Source organism: Vidua chalybeata, chromosome 16 (genome assembly GCF_026979565.1).
Source record: "Vidua chalybeata isolate OUT-0048 chromosome 16, bVidCha1 merged haplotype, whole genome shotgun sequence".
Classification (NCBI taxonomy): Eukaryota; Metazoa; Chordata; class Aves; order Passeriformes; family Viduidae; genus Vidua; species Vidua chalybeata.
Genome location: NC_071545.1, coordinates 3,184,551 through 3,203,436, shown reverse-complemented (window position 1 = coordinate 3,203,436; position 18,886 = coordinate 3,184,551). Strand labels below are relative to the sequence as shown.

General features: G+C 47.6%; 1 protein-coding gene across 5 annotated transcripts in view; it reads left to right on the top strand.

The window, feature by feature from the left end:
* Window positions 1–14,226, top strand: part of GSG1L (GSG1 like) — a 56,088-nt gene extending 41,862 nt beyond the window's left edge. For 2 of the 5 annotated variants that reach the window (XM_053957770.1, XM_053957769.1), the window contains 2 exons: window positions 5,879–5,946; window positions 6,509–6,622. In XM_053957770.1, coding sequence (XP_053813745.1) covers window positions 5,879–5,946; window positions 6,509–6,618 — 178 coding nt within the window. In that variant the 3' untranslated portion in view covers window positions 6,619–6,622. Of the gene's footprint in view, window positions 1–5,878; window positions 5,947–6,508; window positions 6,623–7,721; window positions 8,116–12,306 lie in introns of those variants that run through there. The other 3 variants (XR_008433760.1, XM_053957771.1, XM_053957772.1) reach the window with 3 other exon arrangements.
* The last annotated feature ends 4,660 nt before the right edge of the window (window positions 14,227–18,886 follow it).

Sequence of the window (18,886 nt, the reverse complement as noted above, 5' to 3'; positions counted from 1 at the left end):
ACTCCATCAGGGGAGGTTTTCATGGACTCTGCTGGTTCCAAAAAAGCCAGGCTCTCACCCACTTCAGCACTCGTGGGTGAGACTCTGAGGCACCTGGGAAAGGCGTGTGTGAAAGGCAAACACAAAACGTCCTCCTTGATTTGGTTTTTCTTAAATTTTGTGCTGTCCCAGGGCCCACCCTTTCTCCTGTACTCATTAAAATCTTTACAATATGCACCCAATTCACAAAAAGCTGTGCTGCCAATGTAAGCTGATTTTCCCTCTCTAGGAAGGTAAAATTGTGGGGGTGTATCAAATGTGACATCCATCCTTCCTCAGCACCTGCAGCAGGCACCTCCCCATAATCCCAACAGCTGCTGAGGCATTTTCCAGCCACCACCAGGCCACTTTGGAGCTGCCATCTCCCACATGTGGTCCCATGCCCACAACCCATCCCTGGCTGCTTTGCACGACCCATCCTCTGGAGCAAATCCACAGCAAAACACCCACACCGTGCCACCCACCCTGCCACCAGGGTCACAGGTGGCCTGGAGTCCTGGTGGGTCCCAAGGCCCAGAGATGCTCTGTCACTCTGCCCAGCAGCTGGTCCCCGTGGCTGCTCCAGCAACCTCCTGCCCTCATTCTTTGGTGAGGAAGTTCAGGCTTTGGTAAAAGCTGTGGATTGTGAAGAACACACAGATCCTGGGCTCACACAGCAGGGGTGGGCTCCACAGGGTGATGGATCCTCACAGGATGAAGAGCTGAGAAGTACCAATAATCCTCACCAAAATCTATGGCCTGAAGTGGTATAAAGACATTTTGGGGGCAGGAAATATAAGCAGGATGCACTGCTGTTTGTCAGACCAGTGGGGCAGTTTCTCCGTGGTGGAAGAGAGTGGTTGGGAAGCTCTGAGGGGACAGAAGGTTTGGAATGATCAGCATTTCAGCAGCAGTGAGGAGCTCTCCTGAGAGGGCAGAACTAGAGAGCTTCCATGATTATTGCTTTTCCTTGGTTATCTCATTCATTATTCTGTTGTTACAGTTATCCCTGTGCTAACATCCAAGTTTTCACTCTACCTTTCAGACAGTCTGGAAGGAAAAGAGGAATGAGGCAAACAACCATGATTTTCCTAATTTTGCATTTGGACATGACAGTATTCTAAAACATTCTCTGTGGGAGAAAAGAAAGCCCAGACACAGTGAAGAGGAAGGGGTCAGTGTGTGCCTCAGGGTAAATCAGCACTCAGGGAGGGAAACCAGACGAATTATTGAAGTGAGAATTGCAGATAAGAGCCCGGGAGAATTATAAGGAACAGTATTGAGTTAGATTGGAAAATGCTAAGGAAACTTGTTGAAATACCACTACTGGAACAGTAAATAGCAAAACATATTAATGTCCCAGAGGACAGGGACCTCTCTCTCACATGGGCACTGTGGGTTTGGTTGGGCTCCTCCTGCCCTCACAAGATGACATAATTCCACCCCCAGCAATTCCCTCCTCGGTCACCTCCTCCCAGCCCTTCCACACGCACTTGGCACACTCAGCTCAAGCATGTGGTGTTCCCTAACTTCATGATTATGACTTTCTTTTTTTATATCACATTATTTTAATTGTTGTATCTGAATACATAATAGGAAGCCCAGAGACAGTGTTACCATGGGATCATTCTAGAGATTCAAAGCTGTGCAGCAATATACAAATTTTTTTAATTTTTAAAGTGATCATATTCATGTTCAGCTTCACTGCTGTGCCCTGGGGATGCTCTGACTGCTCTGGCTGCAGGGGTCCAGGGGCTGTCCATTAACAACACCCTGTTGCAGCATGCTGTGGGTGCCCTCAGTCCCACACAACTTCCCTGAGCTCCCATCTGCCTTTGCACAAATAGAAAATAAAATAAATCCTCTTTCCTTCCTGTGCACATACCCAGGGATACTTCACATTCCCTCCTACTCCTCCACCTCCATGTTCCTTTTCATACCTCATGAATAAAACCCTCCAGCCTTTCTTCCTTCCAGTTACTTTGCACATATCTTCACCCTTTTTGCCTGTTCCTTTGCCTCAGTGCAGAGCCAGCACCCCCTGGAGCACACACCCAACCTCTGGGTGCACACCCCCTGTGCAACAGGCATTTTCCTGTATGCCTCTGAAAATTAAACTTTATCATTATTCCCAACAGCTCCACTTATCACCTGGGACTCAGGGAAGGAAAGTGTCAGCCCCATTTTGCATGATAAAACTTTTTTGTGGGAATATCATCCTACAGGCCCCTTGCTCCCAGAGAAGGAATTTGCTTTATGAAAAGTACTGGCAGTAAAATGCTGCTAATCTTGCACGTGTTTTCTCAACTCTATCATTGTGTTGTGCTTCATTTTAATTGCATGCAACTGCACATAACAGCATAAGATTTGCTGGAAATGTGGATATTAAAGCTGAAATGGTCCCTTGGGAGCTCCCAGTTCAACAGCTGTGCTGCTGTCCCAGCAGAGCAGGAGGTGCAGGGCATGAGCCACATCACCCCAAGGTTTGCTGTGCTGATCCCCCCTCCAGCAGCTCCCATCCCCTCCCCTTGCACAGCAGCCTGGCCCTGCTGCTCCTCAGCTTCAGCCTCCCCATCCCAGGGCAGCCTCTGCTCTGAGAATGTGGGGAAGGCCTTTAACACCATATGAATGTCTGTGTGCACCCCAAATTCTGCTCCACAGCCTGGTCAGACCCCATCTTGGCCAGCACATGGAGCTGCCCAGCCCTCAGTCAGGAGGGACCCACATCCAAAGCCTCTGCCCCCTGTACCCCCAGCACCTCCCTGTTCCTGCCACTGGGAAAACATTTAAGCAGCTGCTGAAAAATCAAAGATTCATGGTGTTACATCCACTTATGTCCTGTCCAGGTCTGGGATACTTCAAAAAGTCCAGACAAAACAGACTCTGTGGTTCACACTGTAAAACTGAAAGACTCCAGAGCTCTTCAGATATAGCAGGTACAATAGCCCTCAGGGTAACCCAGAGAAAACCAGGTCAATTATACACAAGTGGAGGTATTATTCATGCTTTAAGTGTTCTAGAAAATTATCAGAATTAACTGCAAAGTCAGCTTTCAGTCTTTGTCCTTCAAGTGTTTTTCCTTCCTTTTTTCTTGTTTTCCTTTGAAACGAATATTTGTCCATAACTTTTGATCATCTTCTTCATCTTTTTTAGTTCATTGGGTGTCAGTTCATAACAAGTATCTCTCTTCCATCCCTCCCAGCTTCTCTTCCTGCTCTGTTTCACATGAACACTCTTGCCCCATGTGCTCATGAGCACAGTCCCTGCTCTGTAGTTTACCCCAGCCAGCAGAGGAGGAGCCCTCACTGCCCTCCTGCTTCCTTCTTCCTGCTCTGAGGACCCCTTTAGGAATTAGTTCTTATATGTTACCTCTTTATCTGTAATAAAATATTGCTTGCAAGAAGAAAAAATTAGCTCAGTGATCTTGAGATTAATTCTTGCAGGTATTTAGGCATTTTACTAGATGTCACTTTAAAATGCAACCTGGCCTTTACTGTTGGCAGTGTTGTCCTAGCAGAAAAAGGGCATTTTACAGGTAACCATTGGAAAAATCCAACTCTGTACCTTTCAAATATTCATTATGAAATGATTGATACAGAAACAAGAAACTGTGGTTTATCTTAAATATGTGCATTTTTTCAATTAGTCATTTTCAATTAATTAACCAGTAACTAATTTCTAAATCTTACAGCCTGTGCTTTATGGAATATTAAGCCAAAGATAAGCCAAAGGGACAGAGATTTTTTTGTTCTGTCCCATAAAGTCTGATAATCTCTGTGACAACAGCTGCAGGAATGGTGACAGACCTTCTCTTCCCCTGCCCAGCTGTTTAGTAGCAGCTTTAGCTCTCCCCTGCTGTTTTGGCAGCTTTGTCCCTATGGCTGTGTAGTAATTAAGACACATTCACAAGAATTCTGCTCGTTTAGACCAAGCAGCTCCACCAACACCATCCCCACATCCATCCAGGCAAGGGCCAGCACAGCCAGCTCACCCAGACTCAATGTCTTTCCCAAGTTTGTTCTCTGTTTCCTGCCTTCTCTTTTTTCATACATTAAAAAAAAACCTTTCAGGCACCCTCCCCATCACACCTTTCCCTCTTCCCAGGATTCTGGCAGATTTTGCTCTCAGGTAAAGAATGAAAACTTTCCCAAAAGCTCTGGAAATAGAGGTTTGTTGCTTTCCCAGACAGCCTTGCCCAAGAGATAACTGACCAGCATAAGAACAGTACAGAACTCTCCAGCATTCAATTGAGGATGTGCACATATCCTATAATTTTGTGTTATCTCAAGAAGCTGTTATCTCCTTTGCTCTGCTGGGGACAGAGGGAGCCCCTGGGCAAGGGGCACTGCTGCAGGGACAAGGACAGGAACAGCTCCAGGGAGGACAAGGCAATGTCCAGGGGTGAAGGCATGTGAGGACTGAAGCCTGAGGTGAGGGATACGGGACCTGAAAAGGTGGAAATAAAATCCAAGTGAGATCCTCGTGGAGAGTTCGTCACTGCCTCAGGCAAGGAATGAAAAATTTGTGATGTGAGGGAACTGGAATTACCCATGGCCCTCCTTTAATGGGGACAAGAGCAGCTTTTGGCTGGCTGGGGGTGCAGGGTCCCACTGGAGCTGAGCCCACTGCAGAGAGGGGTGGGGGGGTTATCCCACCCTGGGATCCCCGAGATCACACAGCCCTGTCTCAGTCTGGGATCCAGCCTCGTGCTCCCTGTGAAGCCAATCTCACTTACCAGGGCTGTTAAACCAACATATTTAGCAAGTAAATCTGGAAGAGTCAGCCTCCCCCAGCTCACCCATCTGTAGCACAGCGTTTGCAGCTGTCCATCAACACCCATTGTGCCTCTGCAGCTGATTTCACAACATTTTTCTTGCTGACTGGGCCCTTACTCTGATCTGCAACACCAACCTAAGCAGGCAGATGCTACTGGTGAAATTCTGGAGTGAGCCGAGTTCAAGCTGCCATTGATAACAGTGCAGACAAAATGTCTCTGCAGGGACAGAAAATGTAGTTTTAAGTGCTAGGAGCAGTTAGAAACAGACAGCAGGACCAAAGCTATTGCAGAGCTAATAAATCAGGACTATTCCCAACACTGTGAGAACCAGAACTTTTCAAATCATCATTCACACACTATTTTTTCCCTTTTTGCACATTTCTGTAATGTATCATACTCACAGCTTGCTTCCTCTAAGTCCATTGTGCTCATGTCAGATGTGCAGATCATACCAATGCCTTCCAAAGACATGCCAACCTTTTGCTCTGATTTCCTGCTTGGTCACCCAGCTATCTGAACAGGGTTTCAGTTACTGACCTGATGCACCTCCCCATTGGCAGAGTCAGTAGCTCTTCACACAGACATCAATATTTCCAGCCTTCCTATTCCCCTTTCATCAGCGCACAGGGATGAGTGCAACCTCCTGCCTTGGATTTGTTCTGCACTTTGTTCTGCAACACAGGAAGCTTTATCCTCAGAGCTGCTGCTTCTGGAAATCACATGGACTGGCCCTGAAATGGTGCAGCAACAGCACCATCCCCACTTCCAACACACACATATTGTCCATTGCTGCTGGCCCCGGTGCTTAGATCCACCCTGGAGAGGGGAAGAGTGGTGAGATGCAGCCCTGAGCCCCTCATTTCTATTCCCCATGGCCTCATTACATGAGCTTTCCCCAAGAGGGGCAAAGCCAGGGGAACCAAGTCCTCCCTGAGCCCATCACCATCTCCATGGTGGGCCTGGCTGTAGATGGAGGAGCCCAGGTACGTTGGACTCTTATTGGTTTTGACCCTTCCATTTGTGTACATTTGGGAGCAGCCTTTGTTTCTGTTAAAGGTGCTACTTCTATATTCTCTTTTCCAGGACTGAGGAGGAGAGGGCTGAGGCTGGGGACCTGAGGTTACAGTGCCTCCATAGCTGCTCCCCAAATAGTAAGTGACCATGGCTCGAATGTGTCTGGCACACAATGGCTTGTACTGTCCCCACGCTGGCTCCCGGGGCCCAGAACGAGGTTTGGAGTAGGAAGCTCTGGAAATAGAGGTTTGTTGCTTTCCCAGACAGCCTTGCCAAAGAGATAACCAACCAGCATAAGAACAGTACAGAATTCTCCAGCATTCAATTTAGGATGGGCACATATCCTATAATTTTGTGTTATCTCAAGAAGCTGTGACTTCATAGTAGTTTAAAAATATGCTCTAATTTACACCTGTATAACTTTCATTATCACTACCTTTTTTCATCTATCTTTATCACCAATTCATGATGATGCATGCTATTGAATATAAAAATGATTGAAAGCAGCTTTGGTAGACAATAACGTTAGTATAATTAATGCCGTTTCTTGCACTTTCTCTGGAAATTGCTGTGCTTTTATTCAGTGTTTGCAAAAGCTCTTGCTTTAAGCTATGGGAATCAGTGGTTCAATGTACAGAGCAATGTTGGAGCATGGCTCCTGCCCTGCTCTGAATACTATACTTTTTCTTTACTCTCCAGGAAAGATGTGTGCAGTTTCATGCATCTATTTCCTTGGAAAGAAAGCAAGTGATCCTTCATTCAGCAGGAGGGAGCCTTGGGAGAGTGACTTGCTGGCTCTGCGCTATTAAAATTTGGAAACCTCATGGCATTTTGCTGCCTCTGTCTTGCTGAGATGCACATCTCAGCCACATACTCATGGAAGCTTGGTGTCTGTAACCCCCACCCCTGAGGGTCCTGCTCCCTCCCCAGACCTGCTGGAACAGCTCTCCAGTCCCATGTCACTGCAGGTGGTGTCCCCACAGGCATGATAGTGCTGGCACTGCTCTCCAGCTCGGTTTGTCATCAGCTCACTTGGTAACTCCTGCTCCTTGAAAATGTCATGTCAGTCGTGGATCTCTCCACAGGCAGATCCAGTCCTTCATTCTCACAGGCCTGAAAATGTCTATTGGTACAAAACTGATCTGGGTCACGTTTCCTGAGAATGCTCCTCACCTGCCAAGCTCCTGGCGGGTGCTCAAATGTGTTTATTTTATTATTGAAGCCTGTCCAGAGGTCTTTGTTTTAAAGAACCTATAACAAGTCTTGGCAATAGGTGTTCCAAGGAATAGGCTCTGCTGGTCCTATGGCCAGCCCTGTCCCAAGTGTTTCTACTTTAAAGGACCCAGAGCTCACCCCATAGAGTGCTGACAGTGCTGGGAAAGCAAACCCCAAACGAGAAGCCCAGAGTCAGGTTAAAGAACAGTGGCCATCCCTCAATATTCCATCAGGCTCAGCCTCACATCCATTACCTTCTGTAATGAAATCAGATCAATATTAATGAAGTGACAGGAGGGAAGTTGTGCTCTCAGTTCACAGTTTACTTACAAATCCAATAGAAGCTGCAAAATGCTCATTATCCATGCTTATTAGGGAGGAAAAACCATTAGTTACTGCTGCTTGGGATGGCACAAAGCCTCACAACGCTCAGATGAACCTCTCCTTCTTCAAGCAAGTCCACCAAGCCATAACTGGCCTGGGTCTGACCCCAGGATCCTCCTTGATGCTGGTTCCAGGGTCCCAAACTCCCAGTCCTTGTCACATTCCCCATTCCAGGGGCCCGTGGGCAGCAGAGGATTGAGAACGGCGAGAGAAGGGCTTGGCTAAAGGCAGAGCAGCCACCAAGGTCACACTGACCCCATGGGTGGTGTGGAAGAAGGGGACACATCACCTGGAACAGACCAACCCAGCAGCCACGTGCCAGCAGCAGAGGAAATGCCAGCAGGTCACTGGGAGCACTCCATGGACACTTCCCACAGGGGTGGTCCCGTGCCAGCAGGACACCAGGAGGCACCACCTGGAGTTATTCCTGCTGCTCTCCTCAACCAGCACCTCATTCCCTGCAGGACCTGCCAGCACACCCAGGAGTGCTCTGAGGAGTTCCAACCTGAAGCAAACTGCAGATGAGGAGTACTGGCTCATCCTCAGGCGTCGTGAATCTTTCTGTCCTCCCACCAAGACAAAACAGGGCATCTGTCCTTGTTGAGAAGAAAGGATTTGGGGGAGTGTCCCTGAAAAATGAAAGAGCAAAAGCTGTAAAGAGGAGAACAAGGCTGAGCCATTGTGGAAGACAAACACTACCTGGCCAGGTGATTTTGGAAGAGAGAACATTAAAGGTCTTCGAGCAGCCCAACAGCACTGTGGGAGCACAGGTAGCACAAAGGGCCTTATGCCAGGGCAGGATATCAGGTTCCTCTGTTGGCAAGACTGAGCTCTCCATTTTGAGAAGTGGCCTTAAATTATAAATTCCATCAGAAGCTTGAATCCAGAGGAGTCTCAATCAGGACAATGCAGTTATTCAGTCTTGATAATTCTATATTAAACCATTTAGTGTCCATCACTGAACTATAATTTTCTTTTAACAGGGCTAAAAAGAAAATTATTTTATTTCCTTTAAACCCCTTTAGCAGGATTTAAACTTACCTGAGCTGAGAACAGCACCAGGGAGCTCTAACCATAACTTGGCATCCTCTGCTCTCCCCAAGCTGCCTTCCTGTGCAAACATATGGCACTGGCCCCTATACATCTGATACCCCCGGACATACCAAATTTAGCATTTCCAGACACTTGGAAAGTCTATTTGCTGCCATTTTTGACCTTGGAGGTCTCAACTTTTTCTTTCAGAAGTGCAGGGCTGCGAGATCTCAATGCTCCAGCTGTGTATAGCCACTGCACAAAAATATAGAAGGAAGAGTTTCACATCAGGATATTTTTGCTGTTGTTGCACAGTTATTTATTAGCAAGAAATGCTCACTGTTATTAGGTTCCAGCCAGCAATAGTCCTTGATTTCAGACATCTGTATGTCCATGCCACTTCCACCCTTTCCTCCAGAGTTCTCTCACCATGAGGCACTAATATGAGGAGCCTGGATCCCACGGGGCAGGTGGAAGAGGTGCAGATGGTGAATGTCAAATGGGCAAAAGAGAGAGGCAGGAGAAATATCACAAAGGACAAGGAGGGACACGTGTGGTGGCAGAGCCAAAGAAGAGATAAATAGCCCAGAAGAGGAAGAGCTGAGCAGGAAACAGCAAATTCTTGCTGTCTGTGGCTGAAAGCCTTGGTGTTATTTGAGGCAGATAAACCCAGAGTTCAGGACACCAGCTTCTTTTGTAGAAAAATGAGAGATTATTCAAAATTAATTCAGTGTTAAAGAAATAATATGTCACTGTTTTGGCAGCGTGGGCATTTCAGAAGGGTCACCTGACAAAGAGGAGGCCTTGAAAAAAATAGTTTTATTCTCATGTCATCACCCTGTAGGCATTTCCCCTGGGTCCATCCTACAGCTCTTTTACCATCCTCCCACCCTGGCTGTCTACAGTGAGATTTATGCAACCAATCCCTCAGTGCTTCATTCTCAAGCATAGTGTAATTTTTTTCTATTCAGACAAGTTCATCAGAAGAACTCTAGGTTTAAAACACGGTGGAAACGATTCATAAAAAAAAAATAAAGAATATCCACTGTTTGGTTTTTTTTTTTCTCCCCTCGACCATGAGTGTCATGGAAGCGAAGTGGTGCTGGATGTGCAGGCAACTTTCAAATGTCTCCAAAAAAGTCTGTAGCACCAGCTCAGCTGGAGAGGGCAAGGCACAGACGGCAGCCAAGGTCACTGTGACAACGGGGAACATGCTTTATATGCTGAGCAGCACAGGCTGGGAGGCGGCAGACAACAAGGGCTTGACGCATTTGAAGTGTCGCTCAAAGTTGAGCCAAGGTTTCTCCTTGTGGAGGTACCTGACAGCTGCAATCAGCTGCCTATTTCATGTCAGCATTGATTCCAACTCCAGCTCTTGCAATTCTTCCTGTAATTTATTCAGTTCATAGTGATTCACCACATAAAAAAAACGGGTGGGGAAAAATCCCCTCTGATAAAGCGCCATGGTTACGGGTCGAAGATCCAGCCTCGCTGCGCTGACGGCAGTGGGAATCTCGTTCCTGTCTTCAGGCAAAGCCTTGCCCACTAGGAAATTCCAAAGCTAAAGGTCTCAGTTCTGTCCTCATTTACCTCTGCTAACATCCAGACTGACATTTTGCTTTAACGTTGCTTCTTGAGCTACCAGTTTTTCTGCTTCCGAGATAAAGAGGATGATAAAAGTAAATGCGGTCCCGTGTGGAGCATGGCAGCCCACGAAAACTAAGGGGTGGAAAAGGGAAGCAAAATAAGCTGACAGTTTATAATACATTTCTTGTTTCCTCCAGTGCACAGGTGAATTGAAAGGTTTCTTATATAAATTTCAGTGGGATTAGTTATGAAACGTGCTTTCTGTCACTCTTTTAAATTGCATCTTTCAATAAATGCTTCATCTCCTACAGCTAATCCTGGATTTATGCAAAAAACTCCCCAAACCACCCCCCCCCCCAAAAGCCAACCCTGTCCCACACTGCTAAACATGTGAAATGAAGTCTTTCAGACTGTATGTGCACCCAAATAGCCTTTCACTTACTGTGCATAGCCTATTTCCCTCTAGAAGGGAGGTAGGGATTGTTCTCAGTTCAGTTCAGATAGTTTTACATGGTGAGATATTTTAGGATAAATACATGTAATTTTAACAGCCAAAATGCATTTTTGTTTTAATTGCCTTAAAGGGGGGTTGTCTCTTGTCACCCACGGTCCAAAGCCTGAGGTACTGACCCTGACATGCAAGGAAGGGGCAGCAATCCCTCTGAGCCAAATAACTCTGGTTTTCCTGTAAAAACCTTTTTATTCATCAGGGACTCTCCTGCAACAGGCACTATAAAGTCAGTGGGAACAGGGACATACAGCCCAGAGGGTCCAATGGAAGAGAAGGACAGTGAGGTGGGACTCAGAGGGGAGAAAAGTAAGAGGAGGAAGGGGAAAGGGGGGAGGAATAAATTCTTTTCATAGTTAGGAAAAACCACAGAATAGGACAATGTGGACAGGGACCCTGGAGGGCTCTGGTCCAGTCCTGTGCTCCCAGAATGTCCAGGCTGGATCAGGCTGCTTCATTCCTTGTCCAGTTAGATTTGAGCACGTCCAAGGATGGAGATCCCAATAGCTCTGCTGGCCTCTACCCCACTGTTTGAACACCCTCAGGGTGAAAAAGCTTTTCCTCATGCCCAGCTGGCAATTCTGGCCTTCCAGTCCAGCTCAGCCAGGCTAAGAAGGCAAGGCACTCCCCCCAGGTGTTCCCTGGGACACGTGTGTGCTTGTTTTCTCTCCCGCCCTTTACGTAACCCATTTTATGATTCCTTTTAGGTTCTGCTTTTATGCAGTAGCTCTGTAACTGTCTGCATTTCCAATTAGAAAACCTTCAAATTTGATTTAGACCTGATAATTAAGCTGTGATTTAGCAAATTAACCCTATTGAAGCCCAGAGGTGTGAGACATGCTCTTTAGAACCTTAAATGTTTGGTGTTTAATTGCATCCAACACTGAGAAAAGTGCAGGGAGGAGGAGAAGTGACGGTGCAGCTAATTCGGGCCGCTGGTGCTGACAGGACAGGACCTCATGCACAGCTCTCACACATCCCATCCAGACCAGGATTTGCTGCTGTCTTCCACCACAAGGATTTACCAGATGCACAAAAAGACTCAGTTGGTCCCTGGCATCACTACAAAAGCTTGTCATGTCCTTTGGCTGTTAGAAATCCTGCACCATCATCTGCACAGTGGTTGTCTTTGTGTTCCCCTTCAAGGTCAAGGCATTTCTAGCTGCATTCCCTACCTGCCAGGACAGTTCCAGGCCACAGGGGTGGAACATCTTCCTCTCTTGCCTTCAGTATTGACAGACTAAGAAAAATTTAGCCATCCTCTAATTCCCTGGGTTCCCAGGCAGTGCTCCCAGGAGACTGAAGCATGAGGGCCCACAGAAGGAAGGCAGCTCTTCACACTGGGCAGGATGGGCAGGGAGAGGTGCTGTGGCCACCTGCAGCCAGGTTTTTGTGTTCTCACAGTCATTATGCCAGTAGCTTCCATCCCTTCCTGTCCTTCCCCAGCACCAAACCCTTGGTTCTTGCAGAGCTGTGTGATTTTGGGAAGGAGAACGTGGATGTCCCAGTGGTTCTCACACTGAGGACAGCTGACACGGGCTCAGTTGGCAGCAGGGAGGAGCTGCTCCTGAATTCACGTGCCTTATTCTCAAATGCTTTGCTCTTGGTCATGAGAAGCAGAGGGTTTTATACAGACACGACAGGCAAATCAGCCTGTGGGGAAATGCAGCTGTGGGAAACAGGCTTAAAATTGTCCCAAAATAGGCTTAAAATTTTCTTATAAGCCTTTAGCCCAGTGCAGAGGAAAAAGTGTGTGTTTGTCTTTCTTTAGGGCTTCACAACACCCAGCTCTAAGTGTCACTAGCCCGCAGAGGAACAGGAGTGACCATAATGCTCAGAAAATACCCCCATTCGCTACGTCAAGCTCTTCCAGCGACTCATCAAGCAGCTCTTCACTTTCATCAGAACCAACCAACCAGATCTCCATGGTTCAGGATCAAACCCTGCTGGACATCACCTCCATCACTAGATTGGCCCCAGGGGAATCACCAAACCCTCAACCACTCGAGCAAAGAGATACAAATTTAGCAATATCGTGTTCCAGCCCACTCGGAGCAAGGACTATTCCAGCATCTTGCCCAGCCAGCCTCAGGCTCAGTCTAACACCCAGCTCAGCCAAGCCACAGCAATACTCTGACTGCTCTCCAGTCAGCCCAGGGATCAATGCAGCTTCCTTCTCCACCTTCTGTCCTCACTCAGCACAAAACGTACGAGCTTCAGCTTCAGATCACACACTGACCCCAACCAGGACAAGCACAAGGCCTCCAGCAACAGCGACTCCTGAAGAGAGTTCCCAGGCTCCTGGCTATTCTAAAACTGAATTACAGAATACAGGAAAGGGGTTTGAATCAGACCTGGAAGATCCTGATCATGAGAGGTATGTATCCAGACCACACAGGCGTCTAAGTCCTCAAACGGCCCATGTTGATATAGAATCAGTAAGAGCCCCCCCATAAAAAAAAGTTAAATATCTTTTATGATCCAGATGTTCCCAGTGTTTGTTTTCCAGTACCCACCCTGTGCTTCCACTAAACCCTGGTACCCAGGAAGCAAAATGCCCTATTTCCATACACCCATTTAGCTCTCCAGACCTCATGACAGACCTGGGCCAGGTCGTCAGCCTCAGCTCCACCAGCAGGGCACAGTTTTCAGGTGCCTCCTTTCCTTCCAAACTCTCCCTTGTACCAGCAGAGAGAAGCTCTGCTGTGCCCTGGAGCCTGACAGAGCAGAGCAGGGGATGGTGCTCAGCGACATGGCCAGGATGTCCCCCCCAAACCTCCACTGTCTGCTCCGACCCCAGGCAAGCTGGGCTCATCCCACTCCTCCGAGCCTCTGAACTCCACCTGTCTCTGCCACTTCTTTCCTTGGCAGGAGATTTGTAACCACACAGGAATTCCAAGCCATGGAGAAAGAGCTAGAGGATGTAAAGGAAGACCTGAAATGCCTGAAGTGGAAGGTGAGACACATAGGTGAGACGGTGCAGCCCCTGGCCGAGGACAGCAAGAGGTACAACGGCTACACCCTGACGGAGCTCAAGGCCATGGTGCAGTTTGAGGATGACCCTTACAAGGCTGCCCACAAGATCCTCACCGCCCTCTTCAGCGATGTCTACTGGCCACAGCACCCAGCCACCGAGCAGGCCTGCAACTCCCGCTCCCTGCCCAAGCCCAAAATAGACCCAGAGCTGTACATGGTCTACTGTGACATTCTGAAAAGCATATTCCCTGGAATTAGCAGCCAGACATTGAGGGAAGAGACACAGCACATGCAGACAGGCACCCAGAAAGCAGTGCAGTAAGAGCAGAGCCCACAGGTGCTGTGCAAAGTGCCGGCTCTGCGGTGACTTTAGAGGACTGGGCTGTGGCAGGTCCTGTCGGTCCCCTTTAGGTATGGATTGTCTGTGAAGGTGTTGGTGAGCTCTGAGCCCTCATGCCACTTGCCCAGTGACACAGAGTGGGACGGCATCCTGCACTCTTCCCACATTTTAGAAAACAATTGCTCCTTTGGTGTCTCTTTCAATCTATGGACATTTCCTTGTTTCCAGCAACTACAAATGCTGACAAAAGAATCCCATGAAGGCGTTGTACGTCCAAGCAAGGGCCTTCCCCCAGCCCCAAACAGACCAACCAACCAGCATCTGGGTAGTTTCTATTTTCTAGAGTGTATCATTCATTAAATGACATTACTTGTTAGAAAACCGTGCCTGTTCTCTTTATTTGTCTAAAAGTGCTTTTCACATCAAATCAATCAGCATCGTAACTTGAACACGCACTGGAATGAGACCTGGAAATTTCAAACCTTTCCCTGCCCAGCTGAATCCTTGGTTTCAGGGGACAGTGGTGAGCAGCTGTGGTGAGCCCAACCAGGTCATGGGGGTCAGGGTACAAAGCTCTGCCATGTGCTCCTAAATCACCAACCCAGCAGTGAGACAGGGGAAGGTCTGTGACCTCCAGCTCTCCCAGTCTCTGGTGACTGGGCTGACAGACCAGCTCAGATGTGTTAACCCAGCTGAAAGGTTGTGGCCCCGTGCAAGGGTCCCTCAAGGTGAGCACTGCCATGGAGCCTGTCCCAAGGGAAGGAGGCTGCTGGTCACAGAGGACACACAGGAAAATGGCCCCAGAGCTCCTTCCTCCCCATCTGGGAACCAACAATGTGCCATGGATGAACAGTTTGTCCCCCAGGTTCTGCCCACAGGCCTGGCCTGGCAGCCTGCTCTGTAAAGGTGAGAGTGGAGGGCTGGAGGGATGTCCTTGTGCTACGTTGCTCAGTGGCAGTGGCAGCCACACTCCCCTGCCCCACTGGTTCACCCAGTGCCTCTCAGAGTCAGTGACACTTCTTGGGAAGAGGCACTTCCCTGGTCTCAGTGTGACAAACACACCAAACCCCAGAACACAAGCATCCTGCTGCTCCTGCCAGGCCCCAAGGAGGGCAAGAGGTAACCTGAGAGTTCAGCCCCCTTTCCCCTCTGCTGGGCTACAATCCACTTCTAAAGCTTATTCCAAAAACAACAGAGAGGAGAAAAAAACAATTACAAAAGCACTGAAAGCAGATCATTCCCAGTGCCACCACAGATCCAGACACCCCGGGCAATGGGAAGGGGCCACAGCCACTCTCAGAATCTGCTGGGCACATCTCCGTGGGGACACTGACTTTAGTGGCAGGGCTCCCACCTGCCTTTCAGCAGGATGGTCTCTGCTGCACTCACACAGACATTGGTTTAAGCTCCCTGTTGTTAGCAATTTATTTCATTTCCAAGCTGCTGTGCAGACACAGGCACAGCACTGCCCATGCAGCCTCCCTGTGCCACACTGCAGCCAAGATACACAGCTGGCACCTCCAGGTACCTCCAGGGACAACAGGGTTGTGCACAGTGTGTGCCCCTGGGACACTGACAGCACCCAAAGGGACTGGGAAAAGGCAGCTCCCTCCCAGGTGATGATGTGAGTCACTGGAGTCACTGGAGAGGTTCTGAGTGTCCCCTCACAGCAAACCCCCCAGGGTGGACCATCACAAATCCCATGGAAGGTTCTGTGCACTGTGGAAGGGAGTCTGATTCTCACACAAACACCCCCTGCATCCTGTTCTGCTTTCATGGCTCTTTCTTGCAGGAAAACCTGTCCCTTTGGATGGCATGGGTGGGACTAGGCTGATCCTCCTCCCACAGAACACACAGGCACTGCTCCACACTCATTTTTCTGTGGCAGACCAGACCCACAGGTCTCTCTGAGCTCTCTCTTAGGAGCTTTCCATAACCTCCAGTGGACACTAAACTGACAAAACCACAATTAGCAGTATCAATCTTTATATGTTGCATTGCCTGTAAAAATTTAATACATTTGTTCCTCTGAGAACAGGCTCTGTGGTTTCTCATGCTCATGAGACCAGACAATATGCTCAGATTTTCTCTTTTAGTCTCATTCTCCTCATGCCTCAGATCCAGCACAAGCCCATGAATTATTTTTATTCACCTTACATCATCAGGGCTGGTTCTGTCAAAGAGTGTCAGTTCTGGGTTCCCTTCAGGTTTCAGTGTTGTCTTCTACAGGGTCAGTTGTACTGTGAATCACCTCCTCCCACTCTGGAGATGTGCATCAGGTCTTTTACTCTGATAGTCTTGGCTTTTAGCTATTCCAGAGGAATTTCCAGGTCATTTGCATCCAGCTGGAGCTGGCCACTCTTGTCAGAGCTTCTATACATTATTATTATTATTATTAATATTATTATTATTAGGTATCTGCACCTTCTGAGCCCTACAGTCTGTCCCAGAGCCTTGCCAGCCACAGCAGCCCAAGTGCTCAGGGCCAGGGGAAGAAAGCAGCAGGACAAACCCACTCCACCTGTCCTCTACAGACTCCTCAATTCTTCCTTTCCCTCTGCTGCATTTATACCTTGAAGGCAGCTCTTCTCTGTGAAAGACATCTTCAATTACTGCATTATTTTTGTGACCATTTCCTTGTACTTGAGGCACCTTCCCCGATTTCTATACAGTTAAAAAAATCCATTGATTTTCTACTCATTTTCCTCTTGTTGATGTGCATTACCAAGTCCTTTCATCCTTCCACAAGTCTCAGCTTTCCTTGCTGCTTTGCCGGGGAGAGAAGCACAGCTGTCTGCCCACAATCCCCGAGAGTTTTTCTGTGTCCAGTCTATTTTTTCTGCATTCACCCACTCCTAACACAACAGGAGGGTGAGGGCTGGCCGCCCACACCTGCAGGAAGAGCCCTTCTCCCTGCAGAGCACAGAACTGAGTCAGCACAACCAAACTAAGACAGCAGTGTCTTAAATATACAGGCCTGAAAGCAATTTTTTTGGCGTTGATTTTTAACATCCTCTGCTTGCCAGAATGTGCCCTGTTACAAGCTTGCTCTGTCTTTAGGCTCTAGGTCTTGCTGCCTGGTATTCAGACAGAAAAGCAATTACACAGCCCCATTACTGTGACAGTTAAAGAGATTCAACCATTGTTCTTCTTGGACAATTCACGCTGATTCCAACCCCTCCTGCCTGCCCCCTTAGCATAAATAAGCCTTCTCTCCAAAATGTTATCACCTCCTCTTGTATGGAGACAGGCAGGGCAGGCAATCAGACACACAGTGAAAAATTAGCCTTTAAATCCATGTTGCATTCTGTCTACTCTTCATTAAACTATTTTTTTTTTCCTTGAACACATATTCTCAAGCTCGAAGACCCAGTACCCGACCAAATTACTTTCTTTCCTTTTCTCTCTTAACTACAGGCATTCCATTTGCTATTTTGCAGCCATGCCCGGGTAGAGTCATTAGTATCACACTCGTTCAAGGGCCATGCTGGCTGCTGGGCATTCATCCTGCCTGTATCCTGAGGGCCTCAGAGCCTGGCACAGGCTGCCTCCCCCCTGGCATCTCCCAGAGCAGGTGTCTGGTCAGAAGTGTGAGGACAACAATACTTTTTCCAGCCTCAGGCAATCTGTAGTTTGCACTGATTGATTGCATTAAATAAGCAAGCTATTAATATTGCCCCGGCTGTGGCTCCATGGGCTCCGGTTGGCAGAACAGATTCTTCGGCACATAAGTTGTGTTAAACAGAGGGTCCTGATGCATACTGCTCGTGGAATCACAGAATAATTTCAGCTGGAAAGAGCCTCTGGAGGTCAGCTTGTCCAACCCCTCTGATCAGACAGCATTCCAGTAAAAAAAACCTGAAGAATAAACTCTGTGCTGCAAAATCTAAACCATTGCAATAAAAACAAGCTTCTAACAACAAAAACAGCAACCACAACATTTTAGAAAGAATAAAAGAACTTAATTTACATCTGCCTCAGTGGATAAAGAAGATAAATGGCAAACTTTTTGTAGCACTGGTTTGGAGGGCTCCTTGCTGTGGTTAGATCTATGTGCATCACCAATTCATTTGTCAGCCTTCTCATTAATATCTCTAATGCATAATTGCAGTCAAAGTCACTCACTGAACCATGCATTTTATGACCTCAAGGGTTACCCCTTCGTACTGTTAATAATAATATCCCTGCATAATGCAAACGCTTTATGCAAAACAAGTCCACCAGCTCTTCTGCTTTATGACTTAAAATACAGCACAGCAAGTTTTAGGCAACTGTCTGCATCTTTGTATCAATTACAGGCATCATCTGTCCTGAATTGTGAGTCACAAGGGTTTGGACAGTGCCATTAATTACCTTCTCCATTAGTCCTCCCTGAATGTCTGCTCCTCATGATGTGTTCTCTATACATTTATACAGCCAGTGCCTCTGGCACACTCCATTTCAACCTGACCAGTAATTTTCACAGTAAACCTACAATCTTTGTTTTCCAAGGTGAAAGTGCCTCCCAAGACCCTTTTCCATCTCTCCTATCCCTCCATTTCAGTAAGTGGTTACTTTTCCACTCTGAGCTGGAGCCCTCCCCCACAGAACCTCTCCCCTCCTCGGAGTCTGACAGGGAAACAAGTGCCCTATAAATCATCTCTGGACACCTATTCCCAACCCACAGGCAGGTGACAAAAGTGCAGATGTCCTGAGGGCCTTAATGCTGCTCCCCTGGGAACACGAGTGACACTGGGACATCCCAAAGGGCTCACACACAAGGACAGAACACTGATCCTCCCCAGCCCTGCCCTGAGAAATGCAGACCACAGCTTCTTGCCAATTTATTATGAAGAGTAAATTATCTGAGTGGCCCAAAGAGAATGATTAAAATACACATCAATGCCTTGCTGGGTCAGTGGGTTTTGATCAGATTTCCCATTTTGTGTTAATATTCAGATATGTTACTACCCCAGAGAGATGAATAATAGTGGCTATTTAATTTCTCTGACAATATTAAACATCACGAAAAGTCATATTATCATCCCACATCCTT